At 39.6% G+C, this 9,874-nt stretch overlaps 1 protein-coding gene across 7 annotated transcripts in view; it reads left to right on the top strand.

Moving 5' to 3' along the window:
• The first annotated feature begins 232 nt into the window (after positions 1–232).
• The window catches only part of Sphkap (SPHK1 interactor, AKAP domain containing), a 152,442-nt gene continuing 142,800 nt past the window's right edge, over positions 233–9,874 (top strand). For 4 of the 7 annotated variants that reach the window (XM_058577453.1, XM_046439967.2, XM_058577450.1 and 1 more), the window contains exon 1: positions 233–661. In XM_058577453.1, the coding sequence (XP_058433436.1) occupies positions 630–661 (32 nt within the window). In that variant the 5' untranslated portion in view covers positions 233–629. Of the gene's footprint in view, positions 662–686; positions 1,033–9,874 lie in introns of those variants that run through there. The other 3 variants (XM_058577449.1, XM_058577447.1, XM_058577452.1) reach the window with 2 other exon arrangements.

The following is a 9,874-nucleotide window of genomic DNA, read 5'->3' as shown; positions in this document are numbered from 1 at the left end:
GGGGAATGAAATAGATAACGAAATGTGAGGACCAAAAACGGAAGAGAAAGGCCAAGCGAAAGGATGCACTCTTCTGGGTGATCAACCATCATGTGCCAGAAGCCAAAGGAAAATAAAACTAGGGGCAGCCAAAGGTGTGGTGCGCGCCCAGTGGAGAAAGCGGGAATTGCTGGACAGCGCGACTGTGAGAAAGTGGTTGAGCAACTTCAAGGCTCTCACTTGCCTTGACGGGAGAGAACCGGAGGGAGGGGACCGGACCCTGGGGCGGGGAGAGAGAGACTGTATCGAGTCACCTCCGCTGTTGGGCGCGGGGAGTGGCAGGGAAAGCTGAGAAGCAACCCGGGGCAGCTGACACTTGGGTATGCTGGAGGAAGGAAGCAGCAGCCTTGCAGAGGGTAGAAGCGCTCGCCAAGCGCTCCGCACCGTCTGACTCAACCGTGCGAGGGAACCACTGGGAGGTCGCTGCGCTCGGCGCTTCCCCTCCAGGGAGGAGCGAGCCTCAGCTGCCTCCGCTGCGCATCTGTCCCCGCGTGCTTCTGTCCCCGCGCGCATCGGTGCCGGCTCTTGGGGAGCCAGTTTCTCGCACCGCAGACTTCCCATCCTCCGCCTTTCCTTAGCGCCTGTAAACAATGGATGGCAACTCCCTGCTCTCGGTACCAAGGTAAGACTCGCTTGCCCCTATGCCCAACCCAATGGCCCTCAAACTCCGTTCTGAGCTTCGGGTTCGCTCAGAAACTTGCCCTGGGGCTCTTCGGTTTGCGCGGGTCACCAATGAAGGAGCTTGGGGTCGCTGCACTAGCAATTAAGTCCCGCACCGGCTGTGGGAGCCACTCTCCAATGATCGCTGTCCTGTCAGCTGCCCCCGCTGGGCGCGATGTTGGGTGGGGCCTGAGCATAGGGGCTACAGGGGATGGGGGACCGCTCGGTGCCCTCCTCTAGGTCCCTGGGACTGAGATGTCCTCTGCCCTGCGAGGTACCCTGGAGCCAAGCTGGAGAGGTTTTCTCAGCCTTGTCGGGGACGCGGATTCCAAGGTAGGGATGAAAACCGGATGAAGCAGGACTAAGGCAAACTGTCCCCTCTTCCCTTATCTTGACCTGGGCGGGTGTCTGGAGGTGCTGGGGTGAGGAATGGTGGTTGGTAGGGGTGAGGGTAGATGGCCCCAACCTCCGCCGGGCACCTAAACCGCGCCTACAGTGATCCAGAACAGAAGAGACCTCAGCCCCTTCCAGTCCACCCTCCCCGCCTGCCTTACACCCCCCACCCCTACGCCAGTCTGCTAATTACTCCTTTAACATCTGGACTCCTTTAGCATTTCCAGACTCTCAGCGCTGAGGCTAGGGTGCTGGGGTTCCAGGTGAAGTGCTAGTCTGCTCCTGTCTCCTCCACTCCCTTGGCTCCTGCACTGCTCTCCTTCAGATACAATCTGAGAATCCAAGAACCTGGGAATTTTCTCTTTCTTGCACGGTAAATCTCAGGGGTAAATTGGGATCCTGGCTCTAGTTGGGCTCCAGCAGCTGGGCAGGTAGCTTTGCTCTCTCTGTGGTTTGGCGCATCCGGGAGCATTCACACTCTGGGGAGGAGGATTCTGTACTCACAGGTCCAGGGTAGTGCTATCTATGGCCAGCACCGCCTCACCTCTCCTCCTATGGAGCTTAGTGTTGATCCTCTTATCATCTTCTACTTCCTCCTTTCCCCAAATATCTAGGTAGCATCCTGTCGAGTTGAGAATATCAGACACTGGAATAAACACTTTAAGCTTGGATTCTTGGAGAGCAGCAAGACCCAACGCCCACAGGCTGGGCACATATGTAGCTGATATTATATTACCAAGTAGCCAAGCAGGAGGTGGGAGTGGGGTCCGGGTGGTAGAGGGGGTTAGAGACTGCCTTTCAAACCTTTGAAGCCCGCCATCTAGAGACCCCCATAAGCATATCTTACCATGAGGGTACCAAAAGGCTTCTGAAAGACCCATCGGGATTATTGTGCAATGCCCAAAGCTGTTCTTAAGTGAAAAGTTTGTAATATTCTGAGTCAAACATGGTCAAAAGACCACTAAGTCTTTCAATTCCGGCTGCAGGAAGAGGACAAGTATGAACCGCTATAAGATTTTTTAAACTACTACTTAGGGCAAAAGGTCATGTAACTTGAAATGATGAACTAAGTGTCCCCACCATTCTAATATAGATACTTTTAATAGATCACTTATTTGAAATCGAGTTTTACAGACCAATACCACTGTGACTGAATCATGGTTTATTCTTATTCAAATGGGGGGGGGCATTTTATGAATATTAGAAATACATTGTGATAATAATTTCTTAAAATTATTTCTACGTAATGACCCTATAAATAACAGACTGACTGCACTGATATTGCTCTATGTCTTATAGTAGTCTATTCAACTCTCCATAGAGATTTAACATCAGCTGCAGAAAATTAAACTTTTGGAATATAGCTGCCTATTCTTCCAGAGATATCACATTCTCACAAATCAGTGTAGTAATTTCATCTATTTTATTAGCATCCTTATCCATGTATATTAACTCCAATTGATGAGTTACATATGCAAAAAGCAAAATAGAATTTTAAATTATGTATACAAACATGTATTAGTCATACGACTTATCCACAAAACCTTGAACATTGAAGAACTAATGATTGGATATTATACACAAATGTTTTTAAGAAGATTACAATGACTAGGAAACATCAAATTAGTATCAGTCAAGGCTCACATTGTACAAATCTGAAACATTTTCAGTATCTGATAAAATTAAGTTGGTGATTATAAATCCTTGCTTCTCTTGAGCAAGAATATATAACAAGGATGAGCAAGGATATAAAACAGTTTAGAAATTCCTTTCAGCAACCAGACAGAGAAAACAAAATGATGTGGTCATATAGTGAGTTAATTAAAGAACACATTTTCTTTATTGGCTTTTCCATTTTCTTAGTGTGTTTAATTAAATGTATAAATGAGATTTTTAATCAAGCAATATTCTGTGAAGATTGAGCTCAAAATTTAATTTGCCTCATATACTTTATAAACTTTAAATCATGGGTTTTTAAAAAAGAAAATGTTGATTCTTTGAATTACCATACTACATTATGTTACTGCTGTGAAAGCTCCAATTCATTTTTACTATGAATATTTTCATTTTCAAATGCAAAATAGATTATGTGGATTACATTGCAAATTTCTTAAAATCACTGTTCATCAAAGTTGAAAGAGGTTTCCAAAAAGGAAACCGAACTGTGAAGGAATTAAATGCTTCCTCGTTTGTTGCATTATAAATCCAGAATCTTCGTTGCATTATAAACACAGAATCCAAGTGTTTTTTGACTAGTAGTCCAGTTCAAAGAAAGAATACATTTTAAAGGAAGCTGCTTTTTGTTAGGGGGTGGGAGTCGGGGTTTTATTTAGAAGTTTTGGTAGAGTTTCCTCAGTCGTCTATTTTACAAAAAGTTTATTGAATTTTCTAAGGACACACAACTAGGTTTTAGGAAAATAAAAGAATCCAACGTCTCTCCTCCAACACATCCAGTAGCACATTTATTGTATGGAAGTTTCTCCTCACAGAAGCAAAGCCTGTTTTATTTATCAAGTGATATCCCTCCTTGGGTAATTTGATCATTATATCCTCTGCATTAATTATTACAGATATTTATCCACTTCCTATCAAAAACTCTAAAACAAAAGAAAAATAAAGAAAAAAATTGGATTTTTAAAATTTACACAAATAGTATGTAGCAGGGCTAGGTCACCCCCAAAGTTCTTCTGGTTTCTTTCTTCTATTAATTGAGAACCCACACACTTTGTTTCAAATGGGGGGAAAAGAAATTCTAAACACAATTTGGAGAAATAACTGATGTCATTCTTAGAACACATGGGGGCAGTCTAAACGCAAGAGGATTATCTTTTAAAGGCAGCAAGTACTGAAAATATTTTTCTTTCTTTTGTAAACAGAAATGATTTGTCACTTTGACCACATCTAAACTTGAGTTAAAAGTTTAAAAAAGAAGTCTTCTCTTATTTCCTAAATATTTGCACATATTTTTTTCTTCTCTTTTAACTTATCAGATTTTATTTCAATAATAAAGTTTTGACATGACTCACATAGAAAACCAAAGTTGATCAAAGATGAACTTTTGAAAACAATTAGGCATACTGATTTAGGTTTCCTGTCAGATTATTTTAATTAACCTGAAGTTTACATGGCAATATGTCACTAAAATTCACCTGAACCTCAAGATTATGTCTCTCAGAATCTTAGTTCCAGGAGGAAAAAAGAAAACTAAACTAATTGTAATACAGATACTTTTAACAAGGGCCCTGTATCAGCAAAGTTTTACTTTATGGTTAGGTCCTCAGTTTCATTCAAAATGAGAAATGCAAGAGTGTATTTATGTTTCTGTGTCCTGTTTCTGGAAAACTCTTGAGGAAAAAAAAAACTGATCTAATACTCTTAAGTTGAGGAACAGAAATGAATATCGTATGCTGCCTTAGGTGTAAACTTAGATGATGCTTCACCCTGGAATGCTGTCCTTAAGGTCATGCTAAGCTGCAGCCACATGACCAATTCATAAATGTCAGGACAACACCACCCCACAAGGTACAACTGGGGATTAGTAAATCCAGATGGCCAAGACTCTGGGAACCTGCATTGCTACTGGGTAACAGGTACCTCGTGAAGAGATGGGAACTCTGACAGCAATTTCCAATAGAAATAACTTCATAAAAGTCTTGAAGTGCATCACTCACACTGCACTTCAGGTACTGGCAACTTTTATAAGTCCTTGACCTCTATCCATGCGGTGCCTTCAGTAGAATATGTACATATCTGCTAAAAACACTCAACTCATAAATGAACTAAGTAGGAAGCATGTTGTTTTGAAGAAGTCTCCTTTAGATAGTATTACTCATTTGAATGCAGGTTTTCTCTGTGTGCGTGAGTTTCCAATCCAAAGATCTTTAAGGAAAAAAGAGATAGTAATATACTTGGTATGTTGAGACATGGTGTTTAGTCCTTTTGGAGAATGAATGACCGTCACAGCCTGGGCATCTCTCACTTGGGCACTCTGTGGATCAACATCTCACACTCTTAAAAGAGGTAAGTGAGAAATCAAGGCATTAAAAAGAACTGAAGCAACACCCACTTGTGTGAGAGAACACTAGGCCTAGAGCATGGGTGATTTGTTTTAATATTCCCCCATATGAGGAGAGAAACATTACGCTTACGTAAGGTGCAGTAAAACCTTACTCTTTTGTAAATAAGATCCTGATTCTACCATGATAGTTATTGGCTATCCATTCCGAAGAAAAATGCTTATCTACTCTGTAGATTTTTTTCATCATCCATGAAATGTGAACAAAAAACACACTTCAAACACTTGGAAGGATGTTTTGAGGACAAATTGAGATAGCCTGGGTGAAGGACAAGCAACAGTGCTATGTTTGAGCTTTGATACCGATCATAATGGATAAATCTCTGCAAATACAATTCATAATAAAATTTAAAAATCAGTACTAGTAAATAGCTCACATGACTTAGACATGCAGTCTACTTTCTCTGAAATTAGTACACTACTCTAGTTTTCTTTTGGTTTATTTTTTCTATCTTTTTGCTTTTAATCTACTTAGGATTAATAATAATAATTTTAAATTATTTATTTTGGACAGAGTGTGATATCATACTCTTTTTACCTCTCACCTAACAATCCCTTTATTTTAATTGATGTAATGAGACCATTTATATTTATTATGATTGTGCATAGGGCTGGATTTAAATCTTTCAGCCAGTTGCCTGTTTTCTATTTGTGCCATTTGTTCTTTCACTTTCTCTCTCTCTCTCTCTCTCTCTCTCTCTCTCTCTCTCTCTCTCTCTCTCTCATTTGTGTTAAATGAAAACTTTCTATAATTCCATTTTATCTCATTTATTGACTTACTATTTATTTATATTTTGTCAAAAACATTGGGGTCCCCCACAGTTTAGAGTATATATCTTTTATTAATCAGTCTAACTTCAAGTTATAATATGCCACTCCACATCCAGTGTAAGCATTTTCAGGTATACATTCCAAATTCTTTCCTTTGATACTTGGTCCTATTTCATCATATATTTTATTTTTATAAATGCTATAAACATAGTGTATATTATTGTATTTCTTTTAAACCACCAGATTTTTTTTTCAGAACAATTAGAAATAACAAAAAGTGAATTTGGATTACCCTTAGCTTATTCCATGTCTGACACTCAACTGTACATATTTAACTGTACAGACTGGCTGCACACCTTGTGGCCAAAGAGTATGCCTTTCCATTTCCTGTAAAGCAGGTCTGCCTGCATTGAATTCTATTTTTGCTTCTCCAGGAAAGCTTGTATCTCTTTGAAGCAGGCCTTTTATGAGAATGGGGTTCTAGGTTGACCATCATTTCTCTCTTCTCTCTCTCTCTCTCTCTCTCTCTCTCTCTCTCTCTCAAGCCAGTCCTCTTCTGTCTTTTGACTTTTATGGACTCTGCTGAGAAGCTGTTGTCATTCTTCCCTTTATTCCTTTCTATGTCTTTTGTCTTTCATCTCCTCCTGTCTTCAAGATTTTCTTTGTGTCCTGTTTAGAGCAATTTGAATGTGATGTGCTAATGGAAGGGGTGCGTGTGTGCGTGTACTTATCCTGACTGGTATTCTCTAACTTTCTTGGATTGGTGACTTGGTGTCTGTTATTAATTCTGGTAAAAGCTTGGGAATAATCTCTTCCAATTGCACACATCATTAGAACATTCCTCTGACGCTCTCTTCTGCGGTGATCTTTGTTGTCCCCCCTCCTATAGTATTTGTTTCAGGCAGGTAATTTGCACTGATCTATCTTCAAGTCCATCAATCCTTTTCTCAACTGAGTTGATTCTACCAATGATTAATTGGTTAAAATCATTTTTCATCTGGTTTCAGGGCTAACATTTTATTTTGTCTTACAGTTTTTATCTTTCTACTGCAATTACCCAAGTAAGTTTGCAGGCTGCCCACCTCCTTCTCCAGAACCATGAAAATAATAATCATTATTTTTGATTTCTTATAATGTAGTTCCAACTTCTTTGTCATACCTGAGTCTGGTCTGGTTCTGTTGGTTCCTTTATCTCTTGAGAGTGTTTTTAATTTTTTCCTTGATTTTTCATATGACTTGTAATTATTTTATTGGAAGTCAGACATATTTTGCAGTATGAAAGTTTCCCCAAGTGGCAACTAGAGTAGGAGCTATTATTTACAGCCCGCTTTTAAAGATGAGGAACCAAGGCTCAGAGTTTCAATGACATTCAAGGTCACTCAGTCAGGGAACAACAGAGCCAAGCTTGAAGTATAAAATTCCAAATTCCAAATCCAATGTCATTTGATTATCTCCCTGTTCCACTTCATTTCCTAATGCTTGTACCTTCAGACTCTGGGGTTCTTTAAGACCTCCTCTGCCACAAGGCTTCATTTATTTTAGACATTTTTGATCTCCTGTTCCAAGAAACTTACTGAATCGTGAATAATAATGAGTCAGAAATGGTTCCTGACCTTAATTAGCATGATATATAATACCAACATGCCATTTTTTTCTGAACACCTTTTGATTCAGCAGGTCTCAAATATGATTTCTGACTCACAAGCACTATGAAGACAGATGGGTATGATAGAGAATTTGACACAATCACAGGAAAACAGTGGAAACATAGGGAGTGACAGTCAGTGGGATTTAGCATGTGAATTAAAATCTGTGTTCCCAATGAACGCTAAAAATCCAGACATTAAAATCTCTACCTGCACACCAAGCTACATTTCCACTTGAGATACAAGAGTTGGCATGTTCTGCAATATGGTTTGAGTGTTTTTAATCTAATAAAAACAAACAAAAACACACGTGAATTAATGTGTCTCCTTCTATCCCTTTTATTTTAAATACACACATAACCAAATTATTAAAAAAAAGTAGCCTAAACTTCTAAACTTCTTAGAGTAGACATGGTTTTAGACACTCAGGTTAGTTCAAAAAAACATAAAGACATTGCATTACTTTTCTCATGCTTCTTTAATAAATTGCCATATAATCAATGTCTTAACACACAAATCCATTATCTCACGGTTCCATGTGTCAGAAGTCTGACATGGTCCTCCCTGGGGTAAAGCCAAGATGTTGGCAGGGCTGCATTTCTGGAGGTTCTTCTGGAGAAACTGGCTCAGTGCCTATTCCAACTTCCAGAGACTGCCAGTCCCCTGGCCTCATGACTAGCTTCCTCCTTCTTCAGAGCCACCAAGTTAGGGTTGAGTCTTCAGTTTGCATCTCTCCAACTTCTGACCTCTTCTGCCTCCTTCTCCCATTCTTACTAATCCTTGTGATTACATTTGTCCCCTAGATATCCAGCTTAATCTTCCTATATTGAGGTCAGCTGATTAATGACCTTAATTCCATCTTGAAACCTGATTCTGCCTTGCCATATAACATGACAGATTCACAGCTTCCCGGGATTAGGATGTGCATGTATTTGGGAGGATCACTAGTCTGTCTGCCAGAAGCATTAATTGTCCTAAAAATTGACCATTGTTGGCTCTCAAACAGTACTTGAGATTGTAACTAGAGTGACTTATTTATTTCTTCCTCTCTCTCCTCCTTCCTTCTTTCTTTCTTCATTAAATAAAAGGGAAAGGTGACAAGACTATTGCTTCCTCCTCTGTGATGCACAAGTCATTTGGTGTTGTTGAGCTGAAATAAGCATCAAATTGGCAAAGACTATTTAAGAGGATAGAGCAGGTCCAGATAGACCCTGAAAAAAGGGAAGAAGAATAAGCCCCTGTCCTCCTTCCATGATCAGCACACAAGTGCCTGCGCATCTTGGAGGTAGCTGGGGCCATGTGGAGAGGAATTGAGGGAAACACAAGAGAGCAGATACTGGGACACCCTGGGCAATAGTTTTCTTTTCATTTCCAAAGGGATGGTTTTCAAACTACAGACTGATCAGCCTTCCGCTCCCTCGTCAACAACATTTGACATGATTGACAGGTAACCCATAACTTCTTAAAATAATTTTTCCCTGAGGAGAAATTCAACTATAAATCATGCCTTTTGAAACACCAAGGGCTATTCTCTCTGTGCTAGAAAAATGAGAACATGTAGTGCAGAGGATATTAGAAGTAGATAGGACTTTGGCAAAGGTCATCTTGCCCGGTCATCAATCCTGTCCTTCACAGCCAGAAAAAAAAACAAAGTCAAGGAAGGTTATGTGAATTACTCAAATCACACAAATATTTGGAGATAGAGCTGATAATAAAACCCTGAACTCCTGATTATACTTATTACTACATTGGGTTTGTTTGAAATCATAACAGCAGCAACAATAACAATAACACTAATCTCCAAAACATAATCAGAAGCTCTCAGAATTTTCTGGTACAATACATCTATTACCCATTTCTAAAAATCTGCTCCACTTTTCTATGAGAAAAAAACAATTTCGATGTAACTGCTCACATGATCATTGCCCTTCAGCTTCTAGAATTCCTAGAAATAAATTCAGAGCTCAAGTGTAACAGCAGAGTAGAAGTTTATGATTTCAATATCTGTGCTGTTTTTAGCCATGATATGGGCCTCTTTTTATATTTCTATATTCCCTAGCCCTGAGTCATTTGGTGTAGCTGAGCTAAGCATCAAATTGATAAAACTCATGTTTTATCATTTTTTTCATATATATCTTTTCTGTTAGCTATCCAAATTCTTAGTGAAACACGATGGAATATCCATAGCTAAATCAATCACTCACTCAATTATTTCATTATAAGCAAAGGAAAATGATAATTTTCCTATGTATCAGAGCAATTGAACTTATATATGGCAATGGTCTGTTTC

Source organism: Marmota monax, unplaced genomic scaffold (assembly GCF_021218885.2).
Source record: "Marmota monax isolate L192 unplaced genomic scaffold, Marmota_monax_Labrador192_F-V1.1 WCK01_AAM20220418_F8-fsc00041, whole genome shotgun sequence".
Classification (NCBI taxonomy): Eukaryota; Metazoa; Chordata; class Mammalia; order Rodentia; family Sciuridae; genus Marmota; species Marmota monax.
Note: the sequence above shows the minus strand (reverse complement) of the source record. Positions and strands in the feature narration are given on the sequence as shown.